The sequence below is a fragment of the Maniola hyperantus genome, chromosome 19, assembly GCF_902806685.2.
Source record: "Maniola hyperantus chromosome 19, iAphHyp1.2, whole genome shotgun sequence".
NCBI lineage: Eukaryota > Metazoa > Arthropoda > Insecta > Lepidoptera > Nymphalidae > Maniola > Maniola hyperantus.
In genome coordinates this window covers 11520412-11538159 of record NC_048554.1, presented here as the reverse complement: position 1 = coordinate 11538159, position 17748 = coordinate 11520412, and the positions used below count along the sequence as shown (strand labels likewise).

Genomic DNA, 17748 nt, shown 5'->3' with positions numbered 1-17748 from the left:
CTATCCTGTGAGACGACTATATGACAGTAAATACTTGCCTTTGAATGACATTGATCAGCGCATGGTAGACGGCCAGCGGGTGGCGGTCTAGGTGTTATAGGGAGCGACTGGGCACAGCGCCACAAGAACGTGGAATGTCCAGTAAGTCTAGCAGTGGACGTACGGGTGAGGTGACAACTGAATATAGACACTTTCCTTCGGAAGACATCGATGAGCGCATGGTAGACGGCCAGGCGCGTGGTGGTGTAGGTGGTCTGCCGCAACAGCCCCGCAGACAGGCCAGCGTACAGCGCCGCGCCGCCGCGACACTTGACGATCGCAGACGCCATCTGCAGGGTTGAGCACTCCCGCGGGAACAGCTGCAGCCGCACTTTTATCACGTCCAGGGGATGGACTACTGTTGTTGCTACCATACTGAAAAGTCAAATCTGAAACTTTTAGTAGCAGATGGAAATTGGGAAGGTAACGGTGGTGCAGGGTGCCGGAGGAGAGGACAGGGGCGTGCCGTGTGAGCAGGGGATGAATGCCTTACTTAAAATCAAATCCCGGATCGGACTCAAAATTATTAGGTTTTCTGTCAAGATAATGTTAGTAGCAGACCAGACCTTAGAGCCTCAATAGCTCAACCGGTAAAGGAGTGGACTGAAAACCGAAAGGTCGACGGTTCAAACCCCGCCCGTTGCACTATTGTCGTACCTACTCCTAGCACAAGCCTGACGCTTAGTTGGAGAGGCATTTAACATGGCTAATATTCTTTTTTTTTAATAAAAGAGTCGGGATATTGGCGGTGGTAAACTCCCTTCCCTCTCAGTAGAGAGCATGGAAGTGTGAGCAGGGACTTCTGAATCATACCATACTGAAAAATCACCCCAAACCGTACCAAAAGTTATTTGAATTTTTCTCAAGATATTCTAATTTCTCAGTAGCAGACCAGAGTTGGGAAGCTGGCGGCGGTACACGCCCTTGCCGATCAGAGTTGCTAATTGCTACCATACTGAAAAATCAATCTATCTATTTTATTTCGTGTCTACCCTCATTTTGAAAAATAACATAAAACTACTTACCCAGCCATTCCTCCCAACACCATCGCAACGTGCCATGGTACCTTCCTCTTCACAGGCGGATCTCTTACAGAGAGCGGCATATCTTAATCATGTTCTCTTTACAGTGAACCATGGTGCCTAGGAATCTTGGTGAAAGCACTAAAAGGGTTCGGATACATATAAATTTTGTGATTTTTATTAATAAGATTTATTTTCTTGTAATGTCCATGTTTTGTTTAATAATTTTGATGTTCTATGGGTAAAGATCTCAGAACACGCTCCGAATAACCACGATAGTACATTTCTAAGAAGTGACCACAGAACACATTTACTCCAGGAGGTGACATTCATTGCAACATTCATGACAGAATATTGTAAATTGTCAAAAATGAAATTGTTGTAAGATCTTGTAAGACTTTTTTGTATAAGACTTGTATAAGAGCTTTGATAAGAGCATAGAGTTTTTGACTCTACCATCATCAATCATCTGTGAGCATCATGGAGCTAGAAATACGCATCACGCTAACAGTATTAACGGTCTGAGTGTGTTCTATATTTTTAATATTTTTTCTGGACCTACGTATTAGGAGGCCGGGCATCATGAGATACAACCTGCTAACAGACAGACGGACAGACGGATGGATAGCAGAGGCTTAGTAACAGGGTCCCGTTGGCATTCTTCGGGTACGGAACCCCTAAAAATCAAGAAATTCAACGTCGCACTAGACCCACGAACCGACTAAAGTCAAGCGGCACTAATATAGGCTCTTTTACCGTTTAAACTATCGTGAGTGATTTCCATATTAAACATATCTCACGCGTTAGATATATCTCACATAGCGCAGGCGTCGCGGTTGAGACTGTCAGTCTCAACCGCGACGCGTGCGCGAACTGACTCTTTTAAAAAAGGACCCCGGATGGGTTCGAAACCAGTCGGGCTAACATTCGACTAAACACGTGAGTAAAGCCGGGTGTGAGATATGTATAATATAGGCACTTTGTCTGTAAAATAAAACTACATAATATAATTCATAACAAACTTTAATAGCAACAATATTTTCATTCATAAGTTAGTCACATAAAACTGCTCTTTATAAAAATATATTTATTTATGGAATTTATAGCACACAATATATTAAATAATATGTATACTATACTATACTATCACACGAATCACTTCGCTTTATATGTATATATATAATCATATTATATATTCCGTCTGTACTCTGTACAGTCGAGACATTAATATAATTAGTGCACATAATGCTAATACCAAATGCCAGCTGATCAGAGATCTAAGGGTGAGATCTATAGAGCGCACTCTGACTTTACTAAGACTTAGAGTTAAAACGAGACAGATGTATATCTCTCACATAAATCTGTCTCGTTTTAACTCAATCTTAAGTCTGAGAAAAGTCAAAGTGCGCTCTATAGATCTCAGCCTAAGTTCTTAAGTTCAATACACACCTGTAGAGTGAAGTGGAAATGTTAATAAATATGAAGTCTAAAAAGTTAAACAACCTGACTGTGGTTTTCCCTGCAACATGCACTGTTTTTTTTTTGTGAAAATGCATGCCGGTTTGCCAGTAATTGGGTGTACACTCTAAATTGTTTCTCTGTGAATTGTAATTGTTATTTTATAATATGTGTACTATCTGTTGGCAAACTAATAAAATAAAATAAAAATAAAAACGTGTTTTATTTTGATATCTTCGACTCTCGCAAGATTAAGACAAATCTATTGGTGCAAGAATCATCAAAACCGGTCCACACATACTCCACTGTACAGTACGCGGCCGAAAGTAATGTACATCGACCTTTAGAAGGAGATAGCAGATTTGTAGAGCATTGTCTCTGTCGTTGAGACCGACAAAACGTCATATACATAGGCACGAGTGACAGAGACAACGCTCTACAATGCCGAAATGTCATTCTAAAGGCCGATGTACTGTACTCTTTACTCCACTCCACTCTATACATGTACGCCAGACTTAAGTTATTACACGTTTACTGGAATACGTATGGCAGTGGAAAAATCCAACATCGGGAATAGAACCCGGAACTTAGAGAAGCTTTTAGCATTCACGATTCACATCACTGAGCCAGTGCTCATATATGTATGTATTGTAATATACTATCGTGCAAATAATTGTGCGTTGTTTTGTGAATAAACTCTATCAAAATAGTAAATGAAAACATACTTGGTAAGAAAATAATTCATAAACTCGTCTTGCAAGAATAAATTGTCCTAACGAAATTCAATTTCTTTTATACAATAACTTTAAATAATTTTAATGAAAAACAATGCAACTGGAATCAATTTAAACAATAACTTATTAATCAACAATAATTATATTATTAAAATAAAAATTACTCGCATAAGGTACTAAATTTTTTGAACTTTGATGAACTTCGTGATAACTATTTAAGGCGAGTCACCGAGGCGGGCAGCGCGGCTTTGAATCAAACCGCTTGGCAACGTTCAAATTCTATGTTTCAAACGTTAAATTTGAATTTAATAAATTATAGAAGTCCTGTTGAAAACCAAAATTTAGCAGGTTCTCTGTAGTACTTAAAGACAAATATTTCCATATAAAAATTATTTGCCAAGTCAGAAATTTTAGTATTAAATAGTTTAGTAGTAAATTCGTTTTAGACTTTTATTTCGGCTTATTACAAGATTTTATTTGATCGAGTGAAGTACTTATTGTGTATCAAAGTAGCACATTCTTTAGACAATGTCTTTAGGTATATTGTATATTTTTAGCAAGGCCATTATTTAATAGTAAATACCTAAAACATTTGATCTAGCAAACCAGTTTTTTACGCTTAGCCTCGGTGACACGCCTTAATATTAGTTTCTACAATGCAGGAACCACGGACTTGGAATGGCTACATACCGCAAGCTATCCGTCTAAGCGTGCCGAGCCAAAGGAAAATACCGAAAACTGGGCTTTATTGCATCACTCACGCATGCTACTATCTAAAGCCCGACCAGTACGCTTAATATAAGATTTTACGTCTCACCAAACGTTGCTAGAATTCGAGAGCCGAAACACAATACCGTCAAAGTAAAATGGACCTAAAGAGCCTTGAATTGAAGTCAAAAATTCAATGCCACTGATTTTAATTTCGCAACGTTTCCGCTTGGAGCGCTGGCTGTAGACGTGTAGACAAACTTGAGCTTTAAAACAAGGCAGTTAAGTTCCAGTTTACTATATATAATGCGGAAGGTTACACTCGAATACTATCAACATAAGTGAGACATAAAATCTCGTACAGCGTACAGAAAAATAAAACACCTCGCCATATTGCGGAAAATCCGTGGAACTAATTTATACAAGATCATATACTTGTAGAACATAAACAATATACTAGTGGCGCCCCCAGAGCAAGTTTTTTATATTCCTGGTCCGGGACGTCCACCCTGATTGCCATCTCGACCTTTTTAATTTTTTTAAATTAACATTATAGGCAGCCATATTTTTATTTTTTTATTTTTTTTTATTCAGATACAAGTTAGCCCTTGACTGCAATCTCACCTGATGGTAAGTGACGATGCAGTCTAAGGTGGGAGCGGGCTAACCTGGAAGGAGTATGGCAGTTTTTATTCAACCCTTTGGTTTCTACACGGCATCGTACCGGAACGCTAAATCGCTTGGCGGCACGGCTTTGCCGGTAAGGTGGTAACTAGCCACGGCCGAGGCCTCCCACCAGACCATTTATGAAATTATCATGTTGTAATAGCGGTAATAGAAATATATAATCAGTAAATTTCAACTGTCCACTTATTACGGTACATGAGATATATCCCACTGACAGACAGACAGAAAGACATTCATACTATTTAATGAACATGCGGCATCTAGCTATCCGTCCGTGATAGGATCTATTCTACTGACTATTTTGTACATTACAAAATAAGGAGGCGTGTGAATTTCATGCCATTCTCAATATTTGATATAGAACTGTAACAATTTTGTGCTCATGTAAATTCGTAAACTTGCATTGACGGTTGTCTTAATAAGTGAATACCTGAGAGAGAGCTTAAAATAGAGTCGAATGGATTTCTAAAATATGTATTGTTATTTTCGATAAACTACCCTTTTAAAATCAGTTAATCATAACTCCTCTCTTTAAAAAAATCAGCTATCCATATAGCTATCTTTAAGAATGAGATATTCATAACTTTTTTTTTATAGAATCGAATCAGTTACCCATAAGTCCTTTGTTTTAGAATCAGTCATCCATAACTTTTTAGTCTTTTCACTTTTTTTTCTTTACATTGTGCCTGCCTAAAAGCCCAACACGCCAATGCCTATAAAGCCAAAAGGCTTTTTTAAATATGTTCCTGTATATTAGTCGTATATCTTTAAGTGTAAGCCTAGCCTAGGTCTTGTCTAAGTGTTTGAACTTTGAAGCGGGGTGCACCCATCTGTTTAGGAAAAGAAATTAGTTAATTAAACAGAATATTATAAGTACCGCAAATTGCTAATGCGCGTGGCAGCCATTTTAGTGACGTCAGCACTAGACTGAAGTTTCGAGCTGATGGTATATTTTTATTTCGGCTGACTTCAAAATAACGTCATTTCGATGTTAATGACACATGGTTTCAGCGCAATAGCAATTTGCGGGACTTATACTTCCGCCGAGTTTGTCTATTAGCGTACCGAGAACGTGGATGTTGTAAAAAATAATAAAAAATACGACGGCCATCTTGGATTCCAACATAAAAATAATTTCCGCCAGTGCCCCGAAAAAGGGGAATGCCGAGATTTGGCCCAAAAATCCCCAGCATATTCTTATTGTGAAAAATGATATGATATTTGTTCCAAATTTTTAGGTTTTTAATACTTATGTATGATACATATATTTAAAACCATTTATCAAGTGGCAAAACCTTACTATACGATGCGTTTGTACACTTTGAAAATCGATCATTATGGAAAATCTAAATATATAAAAGGAAAAGGTGACTGACTGACTGACTAACTGATCTATCAACGCACAGCTCAAACTACTGGACGGATCTGGCTGAAATTTGGCATGCATCTTAGTTATTATGACGCAGACATCCGCTAAGAAAGGATTTTTGAAATTCAACCCCTAAGAAGGTAAAATAGAGGTTTGAACTTTGTGTAGTCTACGCGGACGAAGTCGCGAGCACAATCTAGTCTAAATATATAAAAGGAAAAGGTGACTGACTGACTGACTAACTGATCTATCAACGCACAGCTCAAACTACTGGACGGATCTGGCTGAAATTTGGCATGCATCTTAGTTATTATGACGCAGACATCCGCTAAGAAAGGATTTTTGAAATTCAACCCCTAAGAAGGTAAAATAGAGGTTTGAAATTTGTGTAGGCCACGCGAACGAAATCTAAGGAATAAGCTAGTTATTATTATAAAGTATGTCTTCGGGGTGTGGGTAGGCTATACAAGGGGTAGGTTACCTCGATCTACGTGTACTTGAAGTACGCGGAGTTCATCTGCTCGAGGAAGATGAACGTGAGCACAGTGTGGGGCCCGAGGCGCGCGTAGTACGGCAAGAACCCTTTCCATAGAGAGAACACGCCCTCATTCTTGAGGAGGCTGGTCACTACCGTCAGTTGAGATTGACCCTTAGCTGCGTTTTGGATTCTAAAAAAAAAAAAAAATAGATTACATAAATAACAGAGATATTTGACTCCAGCTATACCCTATCCGCAGAAAGAAGTTAGTATGGCGCTTTCTCTGTTGTGTAATCCCATACGAATGATGGAGGCAAAAATCTCAAGAGGCGTTAACCATTTTTCGCCACCAACTTTTAGAACTAACCAAGAATTTGAATTCGAAAATGTTTCAAAAAATATTCGAAATTAAATTAGAAAACATAGTTTCGTGACTGGTTGGTAACTCAAAATGGTAAGCGGCCAAGATTTCTAAACCATACCTAGTATTGTTTTATTTGAAAATATTGGTTATCAATATAATACTAAGTAATTCATTTGCATAAAATCTGTCTTGAAAAAGACAGGGTTATTTTCAGATGTGACAATCCACCACACCACCGTGTGTGGTGTGTGGCACCGATTCTAAGCACAACCTAATTTTAGAGTATTCGCACCCTCTTCTTACTATTGTAATATGAAAAGGACAGAAACAGTTTGACATTTCTAAATTTAATTTTTAGATGGTAAACCCCGTGATTTTAGCACGCACTCGCGAACCTACTGTTTAAAATTGTATTGTGCACTAAAATTTAGAGTCTTTAAATGTGAAAGTCATGTTCCGTTCCTTTTTTAGCATTAGTAAAAAGAAAAGGATGCAGATACTCTAAATTTAGTTTAGAGAGAGACTAGAGAATCGGGGCCAGTAGTTTAAAGTCTATAGTACGCGACAGGTCGAGATGGCGATTGGGCGGGGACACACCCCCATACACCCGCATAGCTCCCGCGCTAACCCGGTGAAGGATAACGTCCCCCGCCTCATACCCCGATTGGAAAATAAACGTCTTTTCTTTTTCGATTGCCATCTCGACCTATCGCGAAATATAGTTTAGACTGTGTACTAGTAAATTAGACTAAAAACTTAAAATGTTGCAGAATATGTACAGTACGCGGCAGAAAGTAATGTTCATCGGCCTTTAGAATGACATTTCGGCTTTGTAGAGCGTTGTCTCTGTCACTTATACCTATTTGTCAGTCTCAATGAAAATGAAAATGAAAATGAAAATCTTTTTTATTCGTATAAACTTTTACAAGTGCTTACGAATAGTCGGATGCATCTACCACTGGTTCGGAATGCCTTTCCTGCCGAGAAGAACCAGCAAGAAACTCGGCGGTTGCTCTTTTCAAATATTTGATATAGGTACAAGATTATGCCATGTATAAAATAGTATTTGCAGTCTTGTGCGTTGCTGGAACGAGCTGCAGGTCAAATCCACGCTCTTTTATCATTTAGATAATCTTCAATTGGATAATATGCTTTTTTCAGGAGCATATTTTTAAAAGATTTTGACAGGGACCACGCTCTACAAATCTGCTATCTCCTTCTAAATGTCGATGTACATTACTGTCTGGTGCGTACTGTACCAACCTTTAGTTATGCCTGTAAAGTGTAAGCCACTCACCGTGTCTTGATGATGTCTACAGGCATGGAGGCGATGGTGGTGACGAGGCCAGACACCATGGACGCACAGAAGTGCAGCGTGATGCCGTCGGGCACGTATCCCACGAACATTTCCCTAGCCTGCGCGAAACGACAACTACTATAATCATATCTAGAGATGGGAGTTATTGGCTATTTCTGGCTACGGTTATCCAACAGTTATTTAGTTTCAATACCGATATTGATAACCGTTGCCGAATATTGGTATCAGAGGTTTCCGTTGTAGTAACTAAGCTAGCTGCCGTATCAATACCGTCTGTATAGCTAGCGCGCGCATATTTCACTGAAATAAAACCAATTTTACTTTCATGAATAGCGTGAAGTAATCACAACCTTAAGTTCATAACAGCAAAGTTTAATTATAATGATCATTGACATAGGTCAAACTATAGTGGACGCCTGCACGGATAGTTTGCCACAGTCCAGTTAACCAAAAACATTTCACGGCGATTGATAAACCAAAGAAGACCTTATCTCTATTACTCTAAGGCTAACTGTAATAAAATTGATAGATCAAAGTGTAATGGACAAGTACTTGTACAGTTAAGCCTTAGCGTAATAGAGATAAGGTCGGCTTTGGTTTATCAAGTTCTTAGTTACTAAGCCGGTAGCCAATAACCGCTCCTTCTCAGCTTTCAGTGAAAGAAAGAAAGAGAAGGCAAAATTATTGCGTTTTTAGCTACCAAAAAACCAAACAAGGCTGTCAGTTGCCGGTTGGCAGCGTTGCGTTGTCAGGTGGTTCGTCATAGATGATAGCTGATAACCTTTGCTAGCTACGACAATAACGTTACGGTACGCTATAGGCACGGCACCGGTTTTCAGTTACGTTAAGCTATAGCGGACACATGTCTAATCATATCTACCATAACATAGACTAGCGCGACTTCGTCCGCGTGGAGTACACACATTTCAAACCCCGTATTTCACCCCGTTAGGGGTTTAATTTTCAAAAATCCTTTCTTAGCGATAAGAAGAAGAAGAAGCCTACGTCATAATAGCTATCTGCATGCCAAATTTCAGCCCGACCCGTCCAGTAGTTTGAGCTGTGCGTTGATAGATCAGTCAGTCAGCCAGTCAGTCAGTCACCTTTTACTTTTATGCATTTAGATTACGAAGAATTTGTAAAGGTTATTTCATCAGTACCCTTATTATAAATGCGAAAGTGTGTTTGTTTGTTGGTTTGTCCTTCAATCACGTCGCAACGGTGAAACGGATTGACGTGATTTTTTGCATGGATATAAATAAAGACCTGGAGAGTGACATAGGCTACTTTTTATCCCGGAAAATCAAAGAGTTCCATCGGGATTTATAAAAAACCTAATTCCACGCGGACGAAGTCGCGGGCATCAGCTAGTTTTGAATATTTCAGTGTAATTACCTGTGAGTATGTGCTCAGCTGTGCCGCGTTAACCACCATCGCGCGCCCAACAGTGGGCATGGCCCCACGCCATAACTTTAACACACCTTCCTCGCGTACTATCCTATAACAACGTTATTATTAATCGAGGTAAGAGAAATCTCTGACTTCTAAGTCTACTTGGGTAAAGTCAAGGTCAAATAAAAGATTGAGTATTGAAAATACTTTTTGACGGTTGTTGGATTTGTAAGATGTTATAGAGGTGATAATTAATTACGTAAAGCTTAAAACTAAAGCTACGAGGGTTCCAAACGCGCTAAGGTGTGAGAAGAGCCCACAACAAACTCAAGTTGAATCGAAACCTTATTACCTACTTTTGGATAATGCATTATTTGAATTCATTTTATTAACTAGCTTATGCTCGCGACTTCGTTTGCGTGGACTACACAAAATTTCGAACCCCTATTTCACCCCCTCAAGAGTTGAATTTTAAAAAATCCTTTCTTAGCGGATGCCTACGTCATAATAGCTATCTGCATGCTAAATTTCAGCACGATCCGTCCAGTAGTTTGAGCTGTGCGTTGATAGATCAGTCAGTCAGTCAGTCAGTCATTCAGTCAGTCAGTCAGTCAGTCACCTTTTCCTTTTATATATTTAGACTAGCTTATGCTCGCGACTTCGTCCGCGTGGACTACACAAATTTCAAAACCCTATTTTACCCCCTTAGGGGTTGAATTTTCAAAAATCCTTTCTTAGTGGATGCCTACGTCATAATAGCTATCTGCATGCCAAATTTCAACCCGATCCGTCCAGTAGTTTGAGCTGTGCGTTGATAGATCAGTCAGTCAGTCAGTCAGTCAGTCAGTCAGTCAGTCAGTCAGTCAGTCAGTCAGTCAGTCACCTTTTCATTTTATATATTTAGATTAATAAAAGTGCTCCGGGAAAATCGCTTAAGCGTTTTTCCGAAAACATTTCTGAGATCTTAGTCTGCTAAGGAAAACAGATAAGCTAGCTAAAGTAGCAGCGGGCAGGCAACGTCTGCCGCAGAACCGATGGCCGCTGGGGCAGACGTGTTCTGGAGTGGAGACCGCGTATCAGCAAGCGCAGTGTAGGACAACCTACACTACAACCCGCTGGACTGACGACCTTAAGAAGGTAAGTGGGTGGATGAGGAAGGCAGAGGATCGTGTATGGTGGTGCGCTCTTAGGAAGACCTTTGTCCAGCAGTGGACGCAAACAGGCTGATTGATTGATTGAAGGAAAGTAAAGCATACCTGACCAGTGCGTCCATAACGTTTTTGTAGTTTCTACGTTGTTCCTTTGGTAGTCTACCGTCGGCTGTCATTCGGATTAACGCAACCTAAAAACAGTCAGTATTTTACATAATATATATAATTTAAAAGCAGTGATAGATAGGTGGCTTCAGCCTTTTATTTGGGGGGCCCAGGCAGGCACGCACCTCTAACTTTTAAGATATCCGCATTTTAAACGCTTCAACGATGAAAAACTTCGTGAGTAAACTTGTATGCCTAAGAGTTCTCTATAATGTTGTCAAAGGTGTGTGAAGTCTGCGAATCTGCACTTGGCCAGCGTGGTAACCTAATGCCTTCACATTCTGAGACGAGACTCGTGCTCAGTAGTGGACCAGCGATGATAATGAAGAGCTGAAATAGTATTCTGGTTAAGTTGTATGCAGAAGAACCTGGGAAGCCATTATGAAGTACCCCAAGAAAATTCCTACCGTTATGTGATTATCAAAAGGGGTTGTGACCCTCAATAGAACAGTCAATAAATTATTCATAGTTACCTCCGCAGGTGTGCCCACGAAGGCACCTACGGAACCGGCTGCGACACCCAAGAACATTTTGACGGCAAATCCTGGTGCAGCGCCCTCATTGCGTCTGGAAAAAACCATTATTTTTTAACCTTCATCCCTAAAACGGCTTTTTAGGGTGTCGTACCAAAGGGTGCCAACGGGAACCCTAAGCCTCTGCTATCCATCCGTATGTCTGTCTGTCATGAACTGTATCTCATGAACCATACCTAATAGGCAGAGCATTGTTGTGCAAAATACACAGATTGTGTATTTTTGTTGCTGCTATAACAACAAATATTAATATATTATTTGTGTAATATATAGTTGTTACAAATGAACAATTTTGACCATCAGTAAACGTAACATTTTACCTATTCTGAATAAATAATTTGAGTTTGAGTTTGAAAAAATCGACCAGTTGCAAGTCGGGCTCGAACATGAAGGGTTTTGTACCATTGTACAAGAAATAACACTTTTTTTTCATGGTGGCCATTCAGTAATTTTTATTACTTGTTGTTATTTTTTTTTTTAATTAATAGACTAGCGCTTGGCTGCAATCAGACCTGGTGGCAAGTGATGATGCAGCCTAACATGGAGCGCACTTGCCTAGAAGATGCCTATTCACGAGATTTCAATAGAAATACACTCAGTGAAAATTTCAACTCTCTACCTATAACGGTTCACGCGATGCAGCCCGCTGACATACAGACGTACGAACGGACAGACGAAAGGAGAGTGGGGGCTTAGTAATAGGGTTCCGTTGGCACCCTTTGGATACGGAACCCTGAAAACCAACTAAACAGTCTGCAAGTTGCAACGCTATTGCAACCTCAAAAAAAATTTAAACCTTGTCAATTTGTTAACCTTGCTTGGTTAGTTCGTCACCTTTAATTTCACAGTGGCCAACCATTCTAAATTGTAATAGTGATTGTTTAAATTCATTTGCTATATGTATTTCCTCAACTTTCAAATAAGAAAACAATAGATATAATCAGGCTAATTCCGTTGTACACAATCTCTAAACTAAACTAAAATGGCACGTCTAAATCTATTGCTAGCCCTTTCATACTGTTACTTTTTTTCACTTTTTTTAAACGGATCTGGGCTTTGGCTTTGGCTTTTGGGCTTTGCCGTAGTCGGGTAAAAATAATATAAAAATAGTTTAAAAAATGATATTAAGATGCAGAATTTGAGTATAAGTTATTTAGTCATTTAGTAATTTATTCAATGCATTCCAATATTACAAAATTCGCTGGTTTGTAGAAAGAGCGAATATACAAATATAGATATTAGAAAATTTATATAGAAAAATGGCTTATTTGCCTTTCTTACAAAACTAGCGACGATATACATATAGTACACGACAGCTTGAGATGACAATCGGGGTGGGGACGCCCCGCACACCCACACAGTCCCCGCGCTAACCCGATGCGGGATAGCGCGGGTGACGTGCGGGCGTGCGCGGCGTGCCCCCGCCTCAAATCCCAATCCATACTAATATTATAAATGCGAAAGTGTGTCTGTCTGTCTGCTAGCTTTTCACGGCCCAACCGTTCAACCTATTTTGATGAAATTTGGTACAGAGTTAGCTTATATTCTGGGGAAGGACATAGGCTACTTTTTATCCCGGAAAGTTGAAGAGTTCCCACGGGATTTCAAAAACCTAAATCCACGCGGACGAAGTCGCGGGCATCATCTAGTTGTTTAATAAATCAATAAATCACGACCTGTCGCGTACTAAAGATTCAATTATTATTAACGATTATTTTTACAATGTCAATATTGGAACCCTGTAGCAAGTATGACTGATACGCGAGTTACTGAGTGATAATCGATTGTATTCTTATTTGAATAGTATATTTGCCTTTGTATTATTTACGTAACTAGGTACCTACTTATTCTTTGTAACTGGAGATCGTAACAATATTTTTATCAATCCATGTCACGTCGATTCTTAATTTATCTTGTGATTGTGTAATAATAATATGTAGTATTTGCCTATTACTTGGTAATAGATAAATAGGCAGGTACTCTTTTATTACCCGACTTCAAAAAAGGAGGAGGCTCTCAATTCGTCGGAATCTTTTTTTATAACCCAGGTGGTGACTGGTGAGGGTGAAATTGCTTACTATCATTGACACTCATCCAAAACGATGCTGCAAAGGAAAATGCATACTCACTCTTTATATGCATCAAACAGTAGATTATAGATCCCAAGTCGTGTGGTAGTGTATGTAGCCTGTCTGAGCAGCCCTGCGGAAAGCCCTGTGTACAAAGAGAAGAACCCCTCCCTGGCAATGATCTCCCCGGCCACTGCGAAGGATGTGCGGCCACCACCACTCAACTGCATCCGAGTTTTTATTAAATCCAATGGCTGGACTACACATGTGGCTGCCATTCTGAAAATCATTTATTTTTTTCTAGAGGATGCCCATGACTTCATCCGTGATTTAGGTTTTGAAAAATCCTATGGGAACTCTGATTTTCTGGGATAATAAGTAGCCTATGTTCTTCCCAGGGACGTAAGCTAACTGTGTACCAAATTTCATCAAAATCGGTTAAACTGTTGGTCTGTGAAAAGCTAGCAGACAGAATAGATACACTTTCGTTTCGCATTTATAATATTAAGTATGGACTGCGATACCAATGACTTTTGGTGGATGTGGATTTGAGTTTTTTTAAATCCTATGCAAACTCTTTTTATTTTCTGGGATAATTCAAGATAAGGGATAAAATAAAAAGTAGCTTATGTCCAGTGATGAACAATTTCATCAAAATTGGTTAAACAGATGGGCTATGGAAAAAGTGACAGATACACATTCACATTTATAATATTATATTAGTAATATTAGTATGGATACATAAGTTTACAATACATAATATCTCGCTTCTATAAACAAACTATTTCTTTGATTATTTAAATAAATACCAAAGTGTCTGTTAGCTTTTCACATCTCAACTAGTAAACCGATTTTGATGAAATTTGGCACAGATAGCTTGCCAACTGCTTGCAAGGGTACAGGCATGAGACACTATACCCTGGAAAATGAAGGAGTTCTCATGAGAATTCAAAAAAAAATATGCAAAGGTTGCTAAAATACCATATTGCAATAAATAATTTATTTTAATGAACGCAGAGTTTATTTTGGATATGTTTCCTTGCATTAAAAATTTTGGGAATGTTCCCATTTGTAATAGTCACAACAGTCTTGTTACATAATCTCTATAATAATTATTATGAATAACAACTAGATAATAATATGTTCGAGGTCATAACAATTACTACATAGTTCCTAATTCGCTAGACATTTCAATGCTAATAAAAACAGCAAAATTGCTTGAATTCATGTCACAAGAAAAAATTTAGTTCTGGTACATTTTTAAACTGGAACGGAATTGTTACCCAGATTGCAAAAACCTGCGGTAACACGGCATTCGGCAATGACATTGATCGTAAAAAAACAAGGTGAATAAATACCCGGCAAGTCCACCGAAGGCAAACTTGAGCCCATTGGGGATGTATCGTTCCTTAGGCGGCACCGCTACCTGTTGAGCCATCTTTGCTTTGCCACAGTATTACTTATCACTATTCCAAAGCAATAATACTTTTATAAAGAAATCTAGCACTACACAAACTTTTACCATTAAAAATTCAAATTAAAAATTGAAAAATAAAATCGAGTTGAGTTTAAAAATCGAGTTGACAATTGACATTGACACATTTTGCTGATAGGTGTCAATTCGTGCGACGATTATGTAAAATCAAGGTAAAATCGTTCTGAAATTCTAAGAATAGTTGAGGTGGGTAACATTGCATATATCCAGAGATCAGGTGCAAGACCGACGGCTTTACGTGCTCTGACTCGGCACGGGGGGTGAAACACTGCCAATTTCCTAACTCCGGGCTAGTAAGTACTGAGAATTTCTTAACAGAAAAACCCTATACCTATTTTTGAACCTCGACAGACCGACCCAGGACCTCGACATCCATAGTCGAAATGCTAACCACCAGCTAGATTAACGAGGCAGACATGGACAACATTGCAACAATTTATTGACCTTACCTACCTACCATCTAAGACTAACCTTCCTCGAGATAGTCTATCTATTGATAAAAAACCGGCCAAGTACGAGTCAGACTCGCGCACCAAGGGTTCCGTACTACAGTCTTATTTTTTCAACATTTTGCACGATAGGTACAACAAAAACTATTATACATAAAAATAAATATAAAACCAGTTTTAGAAGGTACAGCTGAAGCCCTTTCTTACGATACCCCACTTGGTATAGTTACTTTACTTTGAAAATACTAATTATTTGTTCATGAACATAATTTAATTTTTTTTTGATTATCCACATATTCACGGTTTTCGGATTTATTCCTTTTCTTGTGCTATAAGACCTACCTACCTACCAAATTTCATGATTCTAGGTCAACAAGAAATACCCTATAGATTAATATTTCTTAGACAGAACAAAGTGAGGCTATAAGGGTTCGAGGTACGGAACCCTAAAAACCAAATGAAAATCTCTTCAGTAGTATTTGAGATTATGTCGCATGGACATATTAACGCACACCTTTTTACACTGCTCTACTTTTTTTACAGTGACATACTGATTCTGAGCAAAACCTAATTTTAGAGTATTCGCATCCTCTTCTTACTAATGTAATATGAAAAGGACAGACGCAGTTTGACAGTTTGAAATTTAATTTTTAGATGGTAAAACCCGTGATTTTAGCGCACAGTCGCGAGGCTACTGTTTAAACTTGTAACGTGCATTAAAATTGCGTCTTTAAATGTAGTTCATGTTCTGTCCCCTTTTTAGCATTGTTAAAAAGAAAAGGATGCAGATACTCTAAATTTAGTTTAGAGAAAGACAACGGAATCGGTGCCAATGATGATAATGAGGAAATGTTTAATAAATCTGCCTAAGAATACTTTTATTATTATAATGTTATCCGGTCTTAGCGAGCAAGCGCTTGCAATTCGCAAATCCATAGTCCACTCCAAACTTATGAAACGGAACAAATAATGAGGCCGATTCTCTTGTACACAATTTCTAAACTAAACTAAATTAACAGGTCTAAATCTAGTGCTTTCCTTTTCCGCAAGCAACATTATGAAAGGGATAGCAATAGATTTAGACGTGATATTTTAGTTTAGTTTAGAGATTGTGTACAAAGGAATTAGCCACAATGGGGCTAATTCTCTTGTACACAATCTCTAAACTAAACTAAATTAACAGTTCTAAATCTAGTGCTATCCTTTTCCCCAAGCAATATTATGAAAGGGATAGCAATAGATTTAGACGTGTCTTTTTAGTTTAGTTGAAAGATTGTGTACAGCGGAATTGGCCACAATGGGGCCGATTCTCTTGTACACAATCTCTGTAAATCGTGTACAAGAGAATCGGCCCCATTGTTTGTTTAAATACAAACTTTTATAGATGGTGTCTCAAGACGCATACGGTTGATCGACCAATAGATACAGGTGTAACCAGAACGCTAGCAAAAACTTAGCGTTATTGTTATATTATTTAAACACAATCCAATACCACAATTTGCCTCATTTTGCAGCTTTAGTGATTTAGTATTTTCAACCCCGCAATGTATAGCGTTCAAAACTGGGGTCAATGCCCCATCTACGGCGTGGCATTGACTACGAATGGCCTACTAACGCAACGTTCGTTGACCTCTAGCGTCAGTCAGATCAAATATAGATGTTTTAACTTTTTTCGCGGTTTTTTTTGTGGTAGGTATATCAGTAATCATCTGGTCTACTAGTACTATCACCTGTCTTTGTTTTTGCTAGCGTTTTGGTTACATGAATGGGAGGACATGGGATATTCAAGGTCAAAGGTCACGAAAACAGTTTTTTTGGAAATATATCTCGCTTCCTTTGCCTCAAATCATATTTGTCTTAATTATTTTATTATAAAATATGTAAAAATTCTAAGACAGCGGGAAGAGCGCGGAGATTGAGATCAATCGGATAATGAGGCGGGGGATGCCTTTCACACCCGCTCGTCACCCGCAGCGGGTTAGCGCGGGGGCTGTGCAGGTGTGTGGGACGTTCCCACTCCGATTGCCATACATTGCCATAAGTCATAGCGTAAGGTCAATCGCGAATCCAGTCAATAATACAGTATTTTAACTTAATTTTTCGTTAATTACTAACTATTTACCTAATACTAATTATTTGCTCATGAAAACATTTTAATTTTTTTTTGTGATGCAACCACAAATTCAGTTTTCGGTTTTTTTTCTTTACGTGTGCTATAAGACCTACCTACCTGGCAATTCTAGTTCAAACGGAAAGTATAACGCGTAAAATTTACCTCCTCACGCGCCATTTTAACTTTTTGTGTCAATTTTCATGT

At 38.7% G+C, this 17748-nt stretch overlaps 2 protein-coding genes across 2 annotated transcripts; both read right to left on the bottom strand.

The window, feature by feature from the left end:
• LOC117991010 (mitochondrial 2-oxoglutarate/malate carrier protein-like) lies at nucleotides 1-1178 on the bottom strand. The gene is made up of 3 exons (XM_069505129.1): nucleotides 1065-1178; nucleotides 164-414; nucleotides 1-5 (listed from the first exon to the last, which is right to left on the bottom strand). Exons 1-3 carry the CDS (start codon nucleotides 1142-1144, stop codon nucleotides 1-3), a joined length of 336 nt encoding a protein of 111 aa, XP_069361230.1. The 5' UTR covers nucleotides 1145-1178.
• Nucleotides 1179-2066: 888 nt separating this feature from the next.
• Nucleotides 2067-16725, bottom strand: LOC117991009 (mitochondrial 2-oxoglutarate/malate carrier protein-like). Its single transcript, XM_034978533.2, has 8 exons — nucleotides 14846-16725; nucleotides 13548-13766; nucleotides 11359-11452; nucleotides 10826-10911; nucleotides 9573-9675; nucleotides 8157-8275; nucleotides 6499-6685; nucleotides 2067-5478 (listed from the first exon to the last, which is right to left on the bottom strand). The coding sequence occupies exons 1-7, from the start codon at nucleotides 14923-14925 to the stop codon at nucleotides 6505-6507; spliced, it is 882 nt and encodes a 293-aa protein (XP_034834424.1). The 5' UTR covers nucleotides 14926-16725; the 3' UTR covers nucleotides 2067-5478; nucleotides 6499-6504.
• Nucleotides 16726-17748: the final 1023 nt, after the last annotated feature.

Bases quoted from the DNA above. Each gene is read 5' to 3' on its own strand.
- LOC117991010 (XM_069505129.1), bottom strand. From the start codon at position 1,144: ATGCCGCTCTCTGTAAGAGATCCGCCTGTGAAGAGGAAGGTACCATGG. The intron at 415-1,064 runs GTAAGTAGTTTT...TTGACTTTTCAG, and splicing joins GTGTTGGGAGGAATGGCTGG to TATGGTAGCAACAACAGTAG.
- LOC117991009 (XM_034978533.2), bottom strand. From the start codon at position 14,925: ATGGCTCAACAGGTAGCGGTGCCGCCTAAGGAACGATACATCCCCAAT. The intron at 10,912-11,358 runs GTAACTATGAAT...GACTGTTTTTAG, and splicing joins TCGTGGGCACACCTGCGGAG to GTTGCGTTAATCCGAATGAC. The intron at 9,676-10,825 runs GTATGCTTTACT...ACGTTGTTATAG, and splicing joins GTTATGGACGCACTGGTCAG to GATAGTACGCGAGGAAGGTG.